We start from the raw sequence: 22,101 nt of genomic DNA, 5'->3' as shown, positions 1-22,101 counted from the left end.
CGTGAACAAACAGCCTTCTGCTTAAATTTTATTTTTTCTAAAATCTTTAACTCCCATTTTGTTAATGGGAAATGTTTCTCCTTTTCTTTTCCATTTTATCCTATTTTACCATTATTATCCTAAAATGTACTTGCCAAAACTTGAAAAAACTAGTTTTGTAAGCTGGATATTCTTAAGACATTCACTATATCTAGCACCCTGAATTTAATCTTTCACCTCTTTTATTTAAATCAATTTGTATTTTTGCTCATGCTATTTCCTACCACTAAAAAAATTATGCATCATCTACTTTTTAGGGCCCAACTCAAATGCAGTATTATAATCAGCTCTTTGAAGTCACTAATCTAATGAAGTCACTAATGAAATACTTAAAATACCAATGGTGGTTCGTGTGCTCAATTTAATGCTTCTAACATGCAGTGCAACAGCATACTACTAGATGCTTTACATTTCCCGCAGTGAAATATAAGGGTATCAATTTGATTGGAATAAAGCAGAGAAGCTATCAGTGTAAGTCATGTTTGCAACCAAATGAGTTGTGAGATGTTGGGTTTGCAGAGTTTTACAGACTGCAAAAGAGTAGTGCTAGAGTTATGAGCACACACACTTCTTTAGTAATGTCTATTTCAATTCACAAGCTGCTTGCTCCTTTGTCCACCTTTAATATTGACCTGAGGCATGTTTTTTTAAGTTTTTATTATAAAACTGATGTACAGATAGGTTACAGTTTCATACGTTGGCATTGGATACATTTCTTGTACTGTTACCTTGTCCCTCATACCTGAGGCATGTTTTTATCCTTAGCATCTTTTACATTGCCTATCACTTTTTTTACATATTACACATAAAATATTTTAATGTTTTTATTTATAAATACATTTTCATTTTTCTTATTTTATTGTTACTTTGTAAGGTGAGAGTTGGAAACAAGGTCTTACTATGTAACTCGGGGGCCCTGGGACTTGCAACCTTCACTCAGCCTCCTGAGTGTGAGGAATCCACCATGCCAAGTGTGAAAAGTGTTTTGTAAAAGGATTAAAAGCAATGCACAGGAGAATTTTTTTTTTTCTGATGGTACTGATTAAACTCAGGGCCTTATGTATGCTAGTCAAGAACTTTACTAGTTGAGTCATGCCTGTGGCTTTGTGTGTGTGTGTGTGTTTTAGCTACTTTTCAGAGTCTTGAGGGTTTTCCTAGGGCTAGCCTCCAACCATTAACCACTGGGATTACACGCTTCCATCAGCATGCTTAACAGGAAATGGGTGAAAATGGAGAGAAGATTATATTCTAGGCCAATACTATCACAAAATTTATAAATAATTGAAATGTCTTTTGCCTTTTCTTGGATTATAATTCTATAATTTCACAAAATGAAACAGAAGAGTAATTTGTTTAATTTGCAACTTTATATTTTTATCAACAGGGAGAAGTAGGAGATCAAGGAGATATTGGGAAAGTTGGTGAAACAGTAAGCTTATGTTTTTACTTTCATTTTTTCTAATCGTCTGCAAGCATTTTTAGAAACCATGTTATAATAATGTTAGCTGTAATCATGTTAGCAAGAATCAGATTATTCTTATCCTGTAAAGATAGAAACTCATGTTTCTATGGACAAACCTACTATGTAAAAGATAAATGGAGGAAAACACAGTCAATGATATTTTTACCCAATAGAGATTCATGGACTCCAGAGTATTCTTGTTCTAATATTTGCCATTCATTCTTAGGCATGCTGACTTCAATCTAAATTTGACCTTAGCATTTTTATTATTAACAACAATAATAATCTTATTATTTTTCATTATTAATCAGTTCATAAAACAGTTTATACCTTGAAGATAACAATTCTAAGCAGAAAGAACAGTGCTGGAGGAATTATAATACCCAACTTCAAGCTGTATTATAAAACTATAGTAATAAAAACAGCTTGGTATTGGCATCGGAACAGGCCTGAAGACCAATGGAACAGAATTGAAGACCCAGAAATGAACCCATAGAACTATGCCCACTTAATCTTTGATAAAGGAGCTAAAAATTAGGATGGAAGAAAGATAGCCTCTTTAACAAATGGTGCTGGCAAAACTGGTTCAATATCTGCAACAAACTAAAACTAGATCCTTATATGATTTGAAACATTGAAATAAACCATGAAGTAATGAACTGGAAAGTATAATTCCTTTCTTCAAATACAGTTTAAGTTTACACTATTGTGCTAGTACAAAGCCTTGTGTTATGTTTGACTCATGTCTGTTAGAAGTATTTTATTTTCTATAAGGAGGAAAGCTAGTGAAAGTATTCTTTACTCTGAACCCACATATTACATATGAAATTGTAAATGACATAAATAAAATAAATTTAGTAAGTATGATAATTGTCACAATGCAAGCAATTGACATAACTTTTTAACTTACATAAGAATTTTTTTTTTTTTTTTGCCAGTAATGGGGCTTGAACTCAGAGCCTGAGCACTGTCCCTGGCCTCTTTTTGCTCAAGGCTAGCACTCTGCCACTTGAACCACAGTGCCACCTCTGGCTCTTTCTATATATGTGGTACTGAGGAATCGAACCCATGGCTTCATGTATACAAGATGAGCACTTCTACCACTAGGCCATATTCCCAGCCCATAAGAAATTTTTTAAGTAGAGTCAAATAGTCACCAATCTTTCTACAAAATGATTTTGTAAGATTAAATCATTGAACAATATAAATTCTGGTCTTGGCTGAAGGAGTACTAGGAGTACTAGAGTTCTAGTACTCCTAGTTTTCCCATTGATTATGAATTTTTATAAAATAGAGGATTATTTACTCCTAAGCTATCATTAGTATGGCCAGTTAATTCCAAGTCAGAAGGTCAACTTCTTGTTCTTGTTTTTGCTGAGAAAACATTTCAGTATTGTATTTTCAAAAATTCTTATCAAATATGATTGTAACATATTTCTCTAAGGTCAAAAAGTTAACTTGTATTTCCAAATGTAAATCAGAGTTCACATCCAGAGTATAAATACCAATAAAGAACACATTTTCTTTAAATAATAGACATCTATTAAATGCCCAAGTGTTACTGGCTTAATCATGTTAGGCTACTTCCATACAATAGAATTCATGGCCAGTGCTGTCTAAGGAGGAAAAGGACTATGGAGACAGGTACTAGATGTTTGTCACTGAAGGGGAGAATAACAATTATTGCTGTGTTCCAGGCATCAGTTACTTCTAAATGATGCTATTTCCTCAATTCTCAAACTGTTTTAGAAGATATATATTGCCATTACAGTTTTTTAAATGATGAAACTGGAACACTGGAATTTACTAGTTCAAAGTTACATAGATAGGGCTGGGAATATGGCCTAGTGGCAAGAGTGCTTGCCCCCTACACATGAAGCTCTAGGTTAGATTCCCCAACCACATATATGGAAAACGGCCAGAAGGGGCGCTGTGGTTCAGGTGGCACAGTGCTAGCCTTGAGCGGGAAGAAGCAGGGAAGGTGCTCAGGCCCTGAGTCCAAGGCCCAGGACTGGCAAAAAAAAAAAAAAAAGTTACATAGATAACCTCAGATTCAAACACTGAGTTCCAAACTAGAAGTTTTTGTTACCACATTAAACTATGCTTCAATTTTTTAATATTAGTTGGAGAGTCACTTGTCATAAATATGACTTAAAAATCAGGTAAGTCGGGCTGGGGATATAGCCTAGCGGCAAGAGTGCCTGCCTGGGATACACGAGGCCCTAGGTTCGATTCCCCAGCACCACACATACAGAAAACGGCCAGAAGCTGTGCCTTGAGCGGGAAGAAGCCAGGGACAGTGCTCAGGCCCAGGACTGGCAAAAAAAAAAAAAAAAAATCAGGTAAGTCATCAAAGAAAATAATTTTCCCAACCTTAATATTCTCTCTCATTAAAGATGTGAAAAAATGGGTTATTAAAATTATTTTTGTATTCAGTTAATTAAAATATAAGATGCCTAGAGAATATTTGGAACCTCAGCAATTTCCAGGTTTTGTTTTTATCTTATTAATTTCCAAATCATATAATTTATGTAGTCCAGATATTTGTTTTCCCTAAGACTCTTAAAAAGATATGAGAAGATATAGCTGTATTTTATTATATCAATCTTATAATTTTAGTATATCTCAATTTTAGCAGCTAATATTTACTCTGATCAACCTCTTTACAATTATTTAGCTTTTATTTGTTTTGTTGTATATTTATACTATTTCGAGTTTAATTTAGAGATAAATTTTAATGGAACATGCTTCTACCACAGCATCATCTACAATGTGTCTGTGTAGGCCTTCCACTCATTTCCTGTACACAGAGAACTGATGTCTGTAAGCTTACATTAATGGATTCCCTAACTTCAATCCCCTTCATTCTATTCTGTTTTTATAAGTAAATCCAGAGTTATCCTACCATAATTAATTTAATTAGTCTTTCTATGATACAAATATTTGAAGGGCTATATAGGAGAATATGATGTGCTTTCCAGAATTATTTAAGAAATTATTAGATTAGGGTTGGCAGATAAGTGTAGGTCTAATGCAGTTAAGAATATTTTTAAAATTTTTCTAATTTAACCTAATAGGTTACTTCAAACAGGCTCTTCCATAAAGTTATTCAATATCTCATTATTAGATTTACTGTTTGTGTTCAGTAGTTTGTTCAGTAGTTTTATGACTCTTACATAGTCAGTAGTCCTTTGTATAGTCTTTTGACTGATACTGAAAAATCATATAAAGAAGTATTTAATTATAAGCTGTGATGCACTTCATAAAAGAAACATTTAAGGACTGTGACAAGGGTACCAAGTTTAGATCAGAAGCTGAGTTGAGGAAATTACATGTGAGTTGTAACCATAAAGAAGGGTATGAGTCAACAGAGGAAGAGGGGAAATTAACTCTTGGAAATTACAATAAATCGTTATATCCTACTTTTACCACTTAACTTGCTTTACGAAAATTACATCAGATCTCTTAAATACTTGTTTTCTTAATACTAAAATGATTCAAATTACTACCTCATTAAATTTCTTAATAGACATGACAATGCACCTGAAAGTATTAAGCAAAGTGATAGACACACAGCAAGAACTTAATAAATATCAGCTGGTGCTGTGCTATTTATGGTCATATGTGGTAGCATTCAGTGGTCTTGAGGAACTGAAAGCAAGGCAGTTTAAGCTGGGTGTGCTGGTTCACATCTGTAATCCCAGCTCTGGACAGGCATGGCGGGATTAGGAGTTCAAGCCAGCCTGGGCTACATAGGAGCCAGTTAGTCAGGATCACTGTTTATTACTTGATCCAGGGAGATGAGGAAAAATTGCTAAGTATTCAAAATCAGCCAGTGTCATGACTTAATTTGTGTTTTAAGATACTCTAGCTGCAATGGATAGGGAGGTTAGAACATAGAGAAGTTAGAAAAGCAGAGGTAGAAAAGGGTGAACTAGTTAGAATGTGAACTAGTTAGAAGGGTGAACTAGTTATATTTATGTAAATATGAATATAAATATATTTATTATTTATGCATAAATATTTATGCATAAATAATAAATATATTTATATTTGTATATTTATTTATATATTTATGTTATATAATTATATTTATATATAAATATAATTCTATAAATATAATAGATAACTGGGCCTACGATGTGACAATGGCATGGGGTGATGAAGAGAAGTGGATGTAACTCGGGGTATTTGTGTGAAATATTTTTGTTTATGTAGGCTACAAAAAGAAAAGAAGATTCCCATCAACACCCAATATACAATAATCTTTCAGTATAATTCTTTATTTGTGCCTAGGTAGGTCCAGAATTTAAATAGGTTTAAGGATTATTTTTCTGTGATTTTAAGTAAACTATTCTCTGCAGGCATATGTAGCTCATGTTTTTCTTCATCATGGATTAATATTTCTGTGTTTTACAAGGATATTCTAATTATAGCCAAGAATACAGACAAAATTTGTTTCTTTCTTTGCTTCTCTGTCACTTAAAACACATTTCCTAAATACTTAGTCTAGAGTTGAATAAGTCATGATTTATGTTTTGAAATGACAAAAATAATTATTCAAGTATTTCTGGTAAAACATCGTTTGTTAAAAAGATACTCAAAGTAAAAAATCAATTTGAAACTTGTAAGAACATGTGGAACATGTTCTAGCTAAAACCATATCCCTGTTTTCTTTATTCTCTTAGGTAGGCACATTGTGAAGGGTTAGTCAGAGATTTTTTTTTTTCAGGAAATGACAGTTCTCAGTTTTCATATAGGAGAAGTTTAAATGTGGCATTTGGTTGGAAAGAGGTTCTAAGAAACTACCCTTGCAACTGTTTATGCAGAAACTGCAGGGTTGGCATTTAGTCCTACTTTCACACATCAATCACTGGTAACAATTTCTAGCAATCTCTTAGCAATGAGATGGACAGATGGACATAATGGTAAGGTCCAAGGCACATGTATTGATTTGTGCCAACAGTCGACACTATCACTCTTTTTTTCTTAATTATGCATTTTAAATATCAATATGTGCATTTCATTTTACAGTTATAAATTGTCTAATCTGTTTTGGACTACAGCATGCAGTAGTTTTGAATCCACTGAAATGTTGCTTTCAATTTGAAATATTTGTGTATACATGTATATAAAAAATAATCCAATGTATGAGTCGTCCTACAGATGTTTAAGATCAGTAAAAGCTTATTTTTGAACATGCAGTTAGGAAGAAAAGGAAGCAACCCAACCTCTCTACACTGTCTTGTTGCTGGCTTGGTTTTTCAGTGGTATCAATAGTGGTTTTTGGAGGGAACCAAGTACCTTCAGCCTAAGTAGTTAACATCAGATACCACAATCTTTTAAGAGGGGTAGAAAACATGGAGAAAGGGGAATAGGCAGATTTAAAAGAACAAATTGTGCATTTTGTACACTTATACAGAATAAAAGCAGGCCAATGGAAAGGAGATATAATTAAGAACAAAAGTGCAATCAAATCATGACATAATATCCAAATTAAGTTTTGTTAATAGATTGCATATATAGTTATTTAGCCATACTCTAAGATCAACTCTTTAAGAGTAGAACTTCACATATCCAATTTGCATGCTTCAGATATTACCTTACCTATTTGTTACAGTAAGATCTTATATCCAAATATCCACTTGTACACTGAGAGCTTTAAGGAAAAAAAGAAAAAAAAGGACACAGAGGGAGTTGCCATTTTTAGCAGCAATGAATACCACTAACCCCTTTTTACATACGGAGTTCAAGTCACTATCAGAGGTGAATGCACCACAGACACCAGGTACAAAATTGCTAGTTCATTTTTAAATTAATAATTAAGGCTACTCTATAATCATTGATGATGAAGACAACCCTGTAGATGAATATCAGATATTTAAAGCAATATTTCAAACTATTCAGAATCGTAATCCTGTGTGATATCAGGCTTTGACTCATGGTTTTAATGAAGAACAAAGAAAACAGTTACAGGACATAGCAACTCTAGCCGGTCAAAGATCAGCCCATGAAACCAAAATGATTGAGAAGCATGGAGGATACAAATTCAGCGCTCCAGTCGTGCCAAGTTCTTTTAATTTTGGAGGCCCAGCACCAGGAATGAATTGAGTTTATCACTTTCTTTCCTGCTGTGATTGTAGTGAAGAGCTTGTGTTCCTCCTAGTAGTGGTTCCAGAACTAGTTCATGTTATCTATTCTAAACTAATTGATCAATAGATGAACAAGAAAACCCCAGGAGGTGGGACCTGATCATGCAACCTGGCACTGGAAGAAAAACCAGAGGGATTGGGGTAGGGAAAACTTGGGTAGGGTTTTTTTCTTTATTTTTTGAAGAAAGTAAGATCCTGACTCTGAAGCTTCAAATGACACTGTGGAAATCTGAAACAAGAGGGGATGTCATGAAGGCAGCTTTCTTTTTTCTGAGGAAAATAATAGGCATGGGCTACAGGACTATTTAAAATGTCTCAGTTACAGTATAAAGCTCAAAGGTAGATGTAATTTTATACCTATGAGTATTTGTCCAATTTCTGTCTCTTTCTTACCATTGGGTAACCTTTATATGTAAATATGATAAGGTAATCTGATAGCCTTATTCATTTTCTTCATCATTTTCATTCATCAAAGATTGGACACTTATTGTAGCACTACATAACTGCTTTAAAAATATGTAAATGAATTAGCACTTTCATATTGAAACAAGCCTGCTAGCCTATGTATAAAAGCAAAAATGTTTGTTGTTTATAAGAAGGGCTATAATGGGGGTGGGGTGGGGACACTATCACTCTTACAGCAGGTCATGTTCAAATATCCTTCAGGTAAACCTAGTCAAAAGAACTCTGGATCTGCCTCATTTAAAAAAAATTAAGACCGACATAACCAAAGGACTAAATTTTGCAACATAAGAATTATAAGTACTATAGAACATAGGTCAGCAAACATGTCTGAAAGGGAACAGATCGTACATATTTCCAGCCATATGCTCTCTGTCATAACTGCTCAGCTCTGCTGTTGTAGTATAAAAGCAGCCATTGGCAATCCATAAATGGAGGAGTCTGGCTCTATTCCCGGTGAAACTTTATTTCCAAAAACAGATGGTAGGCAGGACTTGGCCTTCAGGCTGAAGATTCCTGTTAAGAAGTTTTACTTTATGTGTGATATACCAATTCTGATGGAATCAGCTATACGTGCATCCTCTCTCATTAGTTTTTTTTAATCACTCACAAAAGAGCAATAAACATCAAATGTAATTTCTCCAAACAAAACTTTCAAATCAGAAAACAATTTTAAATTAGTATATAGGTTGTGTTGTTAATGTTCAATGATTTTGTGGACTGGTAATGAACATAGTGAATTATTTGGATTTTCAAAGTGTTCTGCTGGAATTTATCATTTTCCCCTACCAGTTAAGAATCTTAACAGCAAATATTTTCAAAAAGTTAAAATCTGCTCTTTATGTACATGTGTTTGCTGAATATTAGACATACCTTTTGAAGTCTTGAGGTCAAAGCATTGCCACATATTGTTTTTGAAAATGTTTTCAGTGAATAGATTACACTTTCATTTGTCATTTGGTTTAGACTTTCATTAGACTTTACACTTTCGTTTGTCATTTGATTATGTCCTGTTTTTAAATAACTCTTTTCTTTGGTCAATTTTAATAAGTGGATAGGAAATAATATAACATTTTACCCCAAAATATTCTTAATAATTTGTCTTAATAATTGATAAAGTATTTTAATTTAACTGGAATTTTACTGAAGATTACCTCACTCATGTGCAAATCATCTCTTTTCAAGGTCCATCTCAAATCACCTGCTGAACCATGAAGTCTGTTCTAATCTTGCTGTCCGATTAGATTCACTTGCTTTCAGCTCTTTGTATCCTATGGCTCTTAGAATATTTTGTTTTATATCACACCTACTTTTTTATTTGAAATACCCACAGAGAAAACTTTCACAGCAATGAGCACATACCTTACACATTGAACATAGAACTGTGCTGCAGAGTACAGCCTTAAAGGATTGTTGTTGTTGTTGTTGTGGGGCTTGAACTCAAGACCTGGATACTATCCCTGAGCTTTTATACTCAAGGCTAGCTTCTACCACTTTGTGCCACTGCCTCACTTTCCAGATTTTCCGCCCTGAGCTTCCTTTGAACCATGATCCTCAGATCTCAGCATTCTGAGTAGCTAGGATTATGGGCATAAGCCACAAGCAACCAGTCTCCTTACAGGATTTTAATGTGCTAAGTTTCATCTGTAAATAAGACATATTTGTAATGTAGCCAGAATATGGAAGCATGTCTCCATGGTGACAACAGCAAGAGAACAATGTGGCATGAAACCCTCTAGAGTTGTTCAGAACTATGTTGTAGGCAATTCAGATCTGACAGTGGGAACCAGGATCCTACTACTTGCTTATCATATCTTTTCTTTGCAATTGATTGACAAAGGCCAATTCTACTTCCAAAAGTCAGCTCAAATATCATTACTTCTATACTTAGAAGTAATATACTTTCTAGGCTTTTCTATGTTGTATATATTCTTTTGTTGCCATTTAATGCCCTTGCTTATTTAAACACATCTTTCCTCTACTAGACTTGAAGTCCTTTAAGGACCAGAGTTTGTAGGAAAAAAACTAAATTCTGTTTAATAAATCTATAAGAAAGTACCAAGCATTTTCTCTTATCTGTAGTTTTCATGAAGTAAAATATTGTGACTCATACCTACTGAATTTGAATCTGTAGTCCTCATTCCTCTAAAGTATACCACTGCTCCTTTCCTCAGGAATTTTTGTCATTGGTCCCCAATTCATTGCAATCCTGAATGCTCAGTATTTTCTTTGTATCCTCTTCGTTTGCAATTACTTTTAATTAATTCACTAACTTTTGTAAGTTTTTGTCTTAGACCCATTCCATTTTTCTGCTTTTCATTTGCTTTAAACCCATTGTGATCTTTATACCCTTAAGCCACTGACATTTTAAGATTTTCACCATTCTACAGATATTGATTGGCTACCAATTGTCATACAGTTAGATACTCCAGATAAAAAGGCAAAAAAATGTTCTTTATTTTCATGTATTAGTTGGGAGATTGGTGGAAAAAAATCATGATATGATATTGTGGCTTTGAGAAAAAAAGATGGCATTGTGAGTGAGGGAACCAAAGATGCCTTTTCTTTTCTTTCATGTTTTGATCCAAGACAGGAACTTGAACTTGATATCTAATGTTTCTTTTTCATTGGCTAGCACTCTAGCAGCTGAGCCAACCCTCCAGCCTCCATGGAATGGCTTTGATCAGAGGTTAGCACTTGAACAGGAGCCTGATTAATAAATTTTAACTAAGAAATGGATCTAGGCTAATGCAGATAACAGGAACAGCATGCATCAAAGCTAAGTCATACAATTCAGTGTACAGTGAATTGCTGTCAATTTTGTTCACTGCTTCATAGAGTGCAAAGGAAAAGAGAGGCCAAACAAGTAAAAAAATGGTGGCATAATGAGGGGCCCAGTATATAGGCCATCCAGTCATTTTATCCTACACACAACAGTTAGGAGATATTGAAATTTTAGTAATATTATGACATGATTATATTAGCCAGTTAGAAATATCATGCTGGCTTCAATATACAGGATGAACTAGAGAAAAAGGAAAATGACAGTTACTTTCATTATTAGAGAGAAATAAAAGCCACACACTTTAAGGCAATAGAAAAGAGGAAAGAATTTTGGAGATACAGTAAAAGCTCAGTAAGCTCCAGGACTATGTAAGTATGATGATTATAATGGTGCTTTTCACATATTTAATTGAATAAAATTGTTCAAAGGTTAATGACATATTGAAATTACCTCAGTTCCCTCTTTGAAATGCCAAATTCTTCCATTTCTATAGATCTAAATGTTGTTATCTTTAAGATCCTAGCTCAAATATTCCTACAGAAAATTTTCCCTAAGTTCTGAAACCAAAAATGAAAAATTTCCTGATGTATTTCCTAAAATGGCTTGGAACTGTGACTTGTGCTTATAATTCTAGTTACTCAAGAGGCAGAAATGGGGAGGATCATAGCTGGAGGCCAGCCTCAGAAAAAAAACTGGGGAGATTCTATCTCAATCAATGCAAACATAGACTGTGAGTAATGGTGGAGGGCTGCCACTCTGTGTACCTGAGAACACTAAATAGGTTTGTCGTTCAGGTCAGCCAGGGGAAAAAATTTTTTTGAGAGCCTATTTGAAAATTGGAGAAGAGGGATAAGGGTATAGTTCAAGTGGTAGAAACCTGCTTAGTATGTGCAAAGCCTTGACTTCAAGTCCCAGTACCACCACCAACACACACACACAAATCCTAAAATACAGTCTTCCGTAGTATTGGATGCTTTCCTTCTTGTGGGTTTCATATATACATGCAGTTCTTTGTATGTTCTTAATGTTGTATCTTCCATTAGAAAAATCTGTTTGACTTCTCATTATTGCTACCTAGTGTGAGATTTTAGAAAAAGATAGTCTTTTGAAGTATAATGTAATCTCCAAATATTACAAATTTATAATAGTCTAAACAGCATAAGAATAAATGAATTATGGATAACTACCAAAGCATACATGCTAAATTACTTTTTTACCAAAGAATAATGAGAGTTAAGGATTGCTTTATACAACAAAGACCATTTCCTAGAAAAGTTAAAGTTATCGTAAAAATAAACTCAAGACTGCTTTGTAAATCTGCCCAAATGTGAAGATGAAATATTCACAAGATAAATTAAAGAATATGTCTTTTTCCAAATAATCATTGACGTTTTAATAAGTACACAATGAAGTACTTTTTTAAAATATTCCTCTCGGGAAAAAATTCAGAAGCTGAAAGATGTACATGGTCATTATCTGGTCTATTAAGAAATCTGAGTGTAGATCTAGTCATCTCTGTTACTCTCCTCTCCAAGATGTAGATGAATACATATTTGGTTAGCCTGTAATTAGGGGAGCTTAACCAGCATCTGCAGCAGTGGTTAGATCATCTGGTAGTCGTTTTGACTAATAGTTATTAGTATTCTCAAGGATGAGAACATTGCCTTCACTCTTTATTTATCTATAAGTACTTATCCAAAGTAGATTCATAACCAATCAGTTTGTAAGTAGGATGCAGCTTGATCAATGTCATCCCTTCCATTATTTTCCTTCATCTTTCCCAAGCCCACCTAAACTCTCAAACCACTTAGGTCTACTTTCACACATGTACATTGACTATTATGACTATATTCTCCAACCTTTCCTCTCTCCATTCTTCTACTACCTGCCCTGCCAACACAATATGTTCCCATTTTCTAGTATTCATCTTGTTAAACAGGTCATAGGAGCTACATCAATGGAATACTATCCTGAGTACCCTGTACTTTAGACAATTTGTTTGTGTATATATGCATATGACCCTATATATGTATTCGTATGACCCTATATATGTATCCATATGTGTGTATAATTTAGATCTAACTTCCACATGTATGAGAAAATTTGCCATTTGTTTCTCTGAGCTTGAGTTATTTCACCTACTATAATTTTTCTAGGTCCATTTGGTTTCCTGAAAATGACATATCCTTCTTGATGGAGGAGTAAAATTCCATTGCGTATATATGTGTATGCCTGTATGTATGTATGTACATATAATGTGATATATATGCCTATATACAGACACATATATTTATATATACATGTCTATACATCCATATTCATATGTATATGTGTGTATGTATTTATATGGGTGTATATAAACACACACACGCACACACATATATGTATATATATATATATATAATTGTTTATTTCTCCTTTGTGCAGCATCTGAGATGTTTCCATAACTAGGCTATGGTGAATAATGCAGCCATAAACATGGTATTCAAGTGTCTTTACTAAGTCCTGACATCATATTCTGGATAAATATTCAAGAGTGGTATCTTTGTATAATAGGGTAGTTCTATGTATAGGTTTTTGAGTAGTCTCCAAACTGTCTTCAAAAGTGGTTGCACTAGTTCACAGTCCCACCAACAGTAAAATAGTCTTGTTTTGTCTCCATATTTCCACTGGCATCTGTTGTTGTTTGTGCTCTGGATGATGGCCAATTTTATTAGGGCAAGATAGAATCTCAATGTTGTTTTGATTTGTATGTCCTTCATTGCCTGCCTTTTTCTCTTCTGAATATTGCAAGACTTTAGTACAGAAGGGTAATTCAAATCCAAAGTCAGAATTTTTGCTTGGGAATTCCTAAGCAATATGAGTGAACCTACCTGTCGAGATTTGGTACCTCAGACAGATAATAGTTATGGTGTTGGCTTCTCATCAAGTAAACAAATGCCTCCTAGAATTCAACTCCATATACTTCAATTTCTAATGGAGGACTCAGAATATTTCTGTCCTTAAAAATTAAATAGTGTCCTTTACATTGCTAACAAACAGCTGGTAGAATCTTCACATTGTTAGGGATGTAAGGGCCTGTTGGTCCTCTGGTACTCAAGATGCCTATTGTTATGGACAGGGCTGTCATACTTCAACATACTCTGAAATAAATCAATGGAAAAATTATGTGGCTAGTTTGCTACTTATTATTATGTTCAAGGATCCATGCTCTACACAGAAGGAATTTCTGCCTGTAAAGCACAAAAAATATTATTAATTTACTCAGATTGATCTACAGTGTTGCAAAACCGAAGCCCAAGATTCTAAAAGGCAATAGTAGGAAATTAGTGAGCAACATCATACCCAATCCAGAAAAGTCAGGATGAAGCCAAGACTACATTAGTCACTTAAGTCAAAATATGTAAGCTGGATATTCAGGCCAACATGCTTAACTGATGCAGGGATGTTCCCAATTCAATTATGAAGCAAGGGATGTGGCCCAGTATGATTTCACCCTGTCAAATGATGTCTTCATTTTGCAGGGGGACTTTCTAGGTTTTTCTGCAGTTTCTTAGAGATACTATTCTGCCTTTAATTTCTAAAATGTTCATATGTGTGGATCAAGTTTAAGCAACAAATCTTAGTACAACCATCTATCAAAGAAGTGAATTTGTCAGAGAGAGAAGATATTCTCTTAAAAGCATCTATCTCCCTCTGTGGTTTACATGTCTCCCTCCTAATTTTCCAAAACTTAAGCCAAACAAGTAAAGATAACATTTGTATGTGTAACTAAGCTGTGGGAATTCACCTACTTTCAGTGTGTTAAGAATATCCAACTCGTACTATGCATTCTTTTTTTTTGCATATATTTACTGAGCACTTACTATGAGCAGGGATAGGTAGTATAGCAAACGATAAAATGAACAAAACATTGCTCCCACACTCACAGAGCTCATATAAGGAGACACATTCGGAGATTTTAAGAAACTGAGAAGTCATAAAATCTGCATCGTACAGATATTGTCTGTAGTTTATAGGTCATGTCGAGGATTCAAAATGCTTAATAAGAAATAAAATATTCTCACTAAGAAATAAAATATTCCAGTTAAAATATGTACATGCAGCTGGGAAAATGGCCTAGTGGCAAGAGTGCTTGCCTCATCTACATGATGCCCTGGGTTCAATTCCTCAGCACCACATATATAGAAAATGGCCAGAATTGGCGCTGTGGCTCAAGTGGCAGAGTGCTAGTCTTGAGCAAAAAGAAGCCAGGGACAGTGCTTGGGCCCTGAGTCCAAGGCCCAAAACTGACCAAAAAAAAAAAAAAATTACATGCCTCTCTTTTATCTGTTGAAAATATTTTTAATACCTTTAAAATGCCTAAGGGCTTTTCTTTTTACTTACTGTTAAAATCATAGAATTAGAAAGCTGAGAGGTATAAAGGGTCATCAAGGCATAGCTTGTGTTATTTCAAAATCGAAAGGTGAGATCAAAACTGGTTTGATTTTTTTCAGAATTAAAGATCTAAGCTAAAATGTATCTCTTTGGACAAGTAATTCATTATTTCATGATGTTAATTTCCTCATTTGGTAGAAAGAATTGAAGGGAAAGCAAGAGTAATGAGAAGCCTTAGGCAATTTTTTTCTCTGTTCTGTTGTCTATAAGTAGAATACACACACACACACAAAATGACCATCCCTCTAAGATACATGGAAAGAAATACAGAATCAATTTAACACTTTATATGTAAAAAAATGTGCTTTACTTATAAACTCATAGTCTATGTGAATGAGCCTCTAGTTATTACAGAGGCCTAGGAAGACCACAACATTCATTGTTTTGCAACACTAGCATCATTTCAGGAAAACTTCTTTTCTCAACCCACTTACTTTTTTTAATAGTTCAACTTCAGTCAAGATAAATGGTAGCCTTTGTACTGATATTCACATTATCACCTTTGATTTATGACCAGGAGACTCATTCAAAAGGGCAGGATATATGAGCAACATCGCCAAGCAATTTAGTACAGGGAGTGCAAAACAAGTTGCCTTTCCATTCTCGTTTCCCATAACATAAGTGTGACTGAAAGCATCTGTTTATTAGACATTCTGGGCATAGTCTCTTGATCATTGCCAGACCTTCCTAGAAAAGGCTTCGTTCTGAACTCTAATTTCATGACTCTGTGTTTGAATCAAGGCATTAAGAATCAAGTAGTTGGTTAAGGAAAAGTCAGTCTGAAATTCCTACTTGGATACTCAGCAGAGCATTCAATTATATCTTATAGGAAATCTTATGTACTTATATTTCAAGAGCCTAAAGTAGAGAAATTGTGAATATGATCTGATTAGAAGCCTCTAAAATAAGGAAGTGCTTATTTATATTCTGAGTTTAACTAACAATATAAAATGTTTTATGTGTTTTAGGATAGCAGACATGTGTTGTCAGATAAATTTATTAACTAAAACACCAGAAGTGGAACTGTGCCTCAATTGATAGAATGCTAGCTTTGAGCAACATAATCTAGGGAAGAGGGGCAAGGCTTTGAGTTCAAGCCCCAGGACTAGTGAGCACACACACACACACACACACACACACACACACACACACTCGTGCGTTTGCTTGATGACACCTTCATACTTTGTTTGTTTTTGTTTGTTTTGTTTTTGCCTGTCCTGGGGCTTGAACTCAGGGCCTGAGCACTGTGCCTGGCTTCGTTTTGCTCAAGGCTAGCACTCTACCACTTAAGCCACAGTGCCACTTCCAGCTTTTTCTATATATATGGTGCTGAGGAATCGAACCCAGGGCCTCATTTATATGAGGCAAGCCCTTTGCCACTAGGCCATATTCCCAGCCCTCATAGTTTTTAAAGGGTGAATTAATGTAGTATTTTTCTTTTTTTTTTTCAGTTGTTAACTAGTTTTTAAAGGGTGAATTAATGTAGGATTTTTCTTTTTTTTTTCAGTTGTTAACTAGTGTTTTTAGTTTTTGGAAATTTCAAATTAGCATGAAAAAATACATTCTTTGTTTCAAAAGATTAATTTAGAGATATCATACAGAGATATCATACAGATGAATAATCATTTTTATTTACTATATAATCATATTGACAATATGTCTTAGCAACATCTCTGTGCAACCCTATATCCTCAGATGGTTTATTTGAATTCTTTAGGCACTAGATATTGATGTAGTAAAATTTCCTAACTGCATAAGCATATTTCACATAATAGAATTAAGAGGAGATTTTAACCAACTTTTATAAATGTAGTCAAATATTCCAGAAAGCTACAGTTATAATCAGCTACAATATTTTCCCCAAGTGTCCTCAGACTTTGGTAAGTTCCAGAAACTTTTATCTCCAGCCAATCATCAGGAAAAGATTTATTACTTTATTTTTTAGTACAAAGGATAAAGACTGAATATCCCAATCCAGATGTTATGTCATATTCTCCCTCAGGCCGAATTTAGGTTATATTCTAAATGTGATTTTAGTTCTGGGGGCCAACCCCAGAAACCACATATATGCAATGATTGGAGGTGGTGGTTTCCACCTAAGGAAGTCTATTTTGCCAATGGATAGCAACAGTCCTTCCCCAAACATCAAAAACAGGTCCACATCCTAGGAGCCACGTTGCTAATCTAACAGGTATTGTGTCCATCGAACATAAGAGAATATTGTATAAAGGTAGAAGTTTCTCATGTCTTACTAGGACTTCACACTTTAGTTAAAAAGGCAATCTACCTTTGGTCATTAATTCAGACATACTTTACCATCAGTTTCTAATCTTCTAAAAAATGAGGATCATTTTTATAAAACAACAAGTAATTAATTAATATTTAGTTTGTTCTCAGTGGGTATATGTACTTTCATCTACAGTACAATAATTCTGTAGCCCTCAGGAAATCAGGGTCCACAGTTAAACAACCTAGTAGATTTTCCAGAAGCAATGTGCTGAGATGGAGTTTGCTATGAAGTATTTATTAGGGAGAACATCTGTAGAAAAAGGTAGGAGGAAAGAGTTTCAGCCCTGTATCAGATCCCACTGTCCCAATGGGTCCTATAAGAAATTCTGAATCCTGGATTATGGCTCATGTGAGTGATTGTATGCTGGCTTTAAGTGGGATTTTATATCCACCTCACCAGTCTGTGTGTATATGGGCTGCCATGGAAAGCTTGTTCCTTTGATCAAGAAGGTTCTCTAAAGCTGCAGCAACCTATGAAGTTACTGAAAGCTTGTTCTACATGTCATTTATTTATAAAAGGAGAATCTGGGTGGTGCATCTTGGGTCACTATAGTCTACAACTTGTGCTGCTTGGATCCACAAAGATTCTAGTAGCTTCTTTTTCTATGGGAGACTTAGAAATACTAATACATGTTTCAGTTTAGAGTCCCTAGAATCCCACTTAGTTTTTCTACTAGAAAAGATATCAATATTCTTTTCTCCAATTATAAGGATAAATCCACTGTACCAAGGTGACAATTCTTATCCTTGCCTGTTGATGCATGGAAGTAGTGAACTTGAAGTGCTCACCAGGTGGTCACAATTTATAATTCAGTCCTGCCTCATGAAATTGTGGTGTCGATATCACTTTGGCGGTTAGCATTTTGGATAATCAGAAGCAGCTGGAGTTAATATAGAATTCTTCAGTGGAAACTCATGATATCTGACCCCGATATAGGGTTGCCTCTCTTTCATGATATTTATTCTACTTATGTGTTCATTGGTCAGTACTGAGATGACTAATGACTAAGACTTGATTGTCTATCTTTCTAAGTCATTCAGCATACTTCTACTTACCCTTCCATATCTGACCCTACCTAGTACGCCTTGCCATATGATACAATGCAATTTATCCCATCTGCCTCTTTGTCGAATCTTCCTGCCCTCAGTCTTTTTTCCAGTTGTCTAGCTAACCAGGCAGGTCACTCACAAATGCTCTAATAAAAAGATGTTCCCTTTTAGGGCCCTCCATAGTGAGGCGGTTACAGTTATTGTCCATTTTCAGTATGTTATCTACAAGCTAACTACCCATTCATCAACAAGGTCTGGACTTTTTTATTCTCTGGTCATAAAAGAATCCCCATGTAACAAAATGGTCAGCTGAAGATGAGGTGCTGGATGCTAGTATCTCACCTCTATAATACAAGCTAACCAAGAGGCTGAGATCTGGAAAATCAAGTACAAAGACTGGGCACAAAAATGTGTGAGACTTTGTCTCCAAAATAAGCAGGAAATAGCAGGACTGGAGGAGTGGCTTAAATGGTAGAGTGCTTCTTGAGTCAAAGCACTTTTTATGTATGCCATATTTAGTATGGCATGACCTTGCTCTCTAAAAATTCTAAGAAGCTGCATTGTCTTCTTCCTGTAAAAGCTTTCCATAATCAGAAACTTCTTTACTACTGACATCTCCGATATCTTATGCAAGGTCTTATGGCCTAGGTGATGAGACTACTTGCCTAGTTCAGGAGTTTGCACAATCTATTTAAGTCCTTGCCAGGGTATTGAAATCTGTATCTTAGAAAAGCACTCCCAAATCAAAATTCTTCCATTTTGTGTTATTTGTGCTATGTTTTAATTCACTTAATCCAGAGTCAAGGTGCCACAATGCTCTCCTAACCCCTATTGATTTATACTGTCTAGACCTTCTATTCCTTTGGAAAGTGGTTTCTTCTGTCTATGGCAGACACTCCAAATTCCCAGGTGGCATATGCTAATTCTAGTTACTGAAAAGAAGAATTATAAATCCTAGTTGGATTGTATGTTTTCTTTCTAACAGGGACAGGGCATGCTAATAATGGTAGCTTGGGGTGAGGAGGGGTAGTCACTTCTATAGCTTCACAGAATTCAGGGTCTAGGAGTTCATGCTCTGAAAGGACTTCCATCCATTTGTTCCCATTGTAGGTCTGAGAGCTCCATTTTTTTCCTAAGACTTCTGACCATGGCATATCAAACTGGTCTTGGTTAAGAATTAAACTGTCTAGGGGCATAGTCACTCCAAATATTAAATTCTGAGCCTCTACTCAATTTTCTCTGCCCTCCTACTAGAAAAGATTAGTTTCTAACCAACTATTTGGGGAACTTTGGTACCTGTGGGCACCTCAGAGCAGTAACACACTGGGTCAAAATGGCCAGACTATTTTTTTTGCTCGTACTTTGTATGAGGCTTTGCATATACATCTGTTTTATGAGTACTAATCCTTGAAGGAACTGACTTCAACCATATAGTATTTCACATAGGGGATAGACAGTTCATCTAACTGTGTATCAACTTTTATATCCTAGTTAGTATGCTAGACATAGGAAAAGATTACCATTCCTAGTTTAGAGAGAATACACACTAATAAACCTAAAGTCACAACTTCCTATAGGGTAAAGGATAAAGCAAAGTGAGATGACGTAGCTTGATCCAAGTTGTACTACCAAATAAATAAATTATTACCTTGCATAGTCCATTTGAAATTAGGAGGAAAGTGATACAAAAGCTATTTGAAAACAGTGATATATCAATGAATAAGGAATAGCATCATGCATGCTTGTCAAGACTTAAAAATATCAAGTAAAACAATCTGAAGGAAAAAAGTAAAAAAAGAGAGAATAAAAAAGCAAAAAAGAATAAATAACATCCACTATCTGCCAATTCTGTTCCTTTGTAGTCAGTTCCATAAATTGTCTTTGTCCCAGCTGTGCTATCCATGTTGTTTTCTTATACATACTAATCTTTGTTGACTCTTCTATGCCTTAGTTACCATTTGCTTGTGTTGATACAAATATTTCAGTGTTAAACGCACATGCTTATCAACATAATACTTATTCATTCCAGATTATTCCATAAGTATCTTTGTCATATCTAATATTGAAATTCTTCATAGCTGTCCATATTACATGTACTTTCTATTTTTCTCCTTTCCTAAGTAGAATCATAGTAATTTTTATTGTCACTTTCTTGAACATCTTCTCACACTGTGAAGATGAGAACTTAAAGTAAAGAAATACAGGAACACGTTACTTGAAATTCGGCAATTGTTCAGGCCTAGCTGATCTTGTGTTTCTCTTATTATCAAATGTTGTACTGGATTTTGCTGTGTAAAGTAGCTCAATCCGTAATTTCATGCAGTTCAACCTACTCTGACCTTTGCAGTGGCAAAATAACTTCTGAAATTCTTTTGTGTGTTTAGATTTTTTTCAACTACTTTAATTCAGAATAGAAAACACACTTGGGCTGAACAATACAATGTAAGAGTCCGATGTACATTACTTTTAAATTTAAGTGTACACTTATAAAAGGGGAACAGGGAACAGCTAATGTGTTTCTAAAATGAAACAGAGCTAAATTCTAGGGAATTGTGCTTATATTTTTAAGTAAATTTGTTAGGGCTTTGAGGCTCTTACTCTGTATCCTATAAATGTAGTTGTTTACACAACTACATTTGAAAAGAAGATTGGAAGCAATATAGAAACATTCTGCAATAGTTAAACCACAATAATTGTAAAGATATTTTCAAATCTAAGAACTTACAAAGTTCTTAAATATTTTCATCTTAACTAGAAAATATTCTAATTTTGTATTACTTTTCTTGTGAACAAGTAGGATGTGGTTACTTAAAAAAAATAGAAGTAGAGAATTTTGAGGTTTTTACTGACTTTAGGGAAAAAGTAATATTTCTTCTTATTCTAAGAAGTGATTTATTATACATCAGGCTCTTTTGGCCTTCTAAATTTTGGCTTCCATTAACAAAATCTTTAAATAGACTATTACATAGCCCATTTTGAAAAAAAGTGAAATGTTTTCAATGATCATACATTTGTCCAGCTCTTAAAACATGACATGTTCTGAGTGAAAAGTTTACCATGTTCTTTACTGTGGATTAAATATGGAACTAGTTTAGAGATATTTTTAGTGAATTTTTTTCCAGCCAAAAAGCATCTGCAGTTGCTCGTTCTTAAAAATGAGGACTGTCTCTTTAATGACTAACTTGTATTTCCCTTAAATACACAACAGAAAACATTTGAGCTTTGTGAGCCATGTGACCTCCATTTCAACTACTAAATTCGATTTACATTGTGCATAGACAATGAATAAACAGATAGGTCCGGCTGTGTTCCAGTGAAACAATACCAACTAAACAGAGCTCTGAGCTATGGTATGCTGAATCCTGCTTTTCTTTGTATGTTGTAACACTTTATCATCTTTTTAATTCCTGACATTTTATTTTAGT

General features: G+C 34.6%; 1 protein-coding gene across 1 annotated transcript in view; it reads left to right on the top strand.

Annotated features, from left to right (window-relative positions):
* Col24a1 (collagen type XXIV alpha 1 chain) overlaps positions 1-22,101 on the top strand; it is a 265,766-nt gene that overhangs the window by 108,951 nt on the left and 134,714 nt on the right. Inside the window, exon 23 of the mRNA XM_048352139.1 lies at positions 1,424-1,468. Within this exon, the coding sequence (XP_048208096.1) occupies positions 1,424-1,468 (45 nt within the window). The remainder of the gene's footprint in view (positions 1-1,423; positions 1,469-22,101) is intronic.

This window comes from Perognathus longimembris, chromosome 7 (genome assembly GCF_023159225.1).
Source record: "Perognathus longimembris pacificus isolate PPM17 chromosome 7, ASM2315922v1, whole genome shotgun sequence".
Taxonomy (NCBI): domain Eukaryota; kingdom Metazoa; phylum Chordata; class Mammalia; order Rodentia; family Heteromyidae; genus Perognathus; species Perognathus longimembris.
The sequence above is the reverse complement of the archived record's forward strand: the minus strand, read 5'-3'. Positions and strand labels throughout refer to the sequence as shown.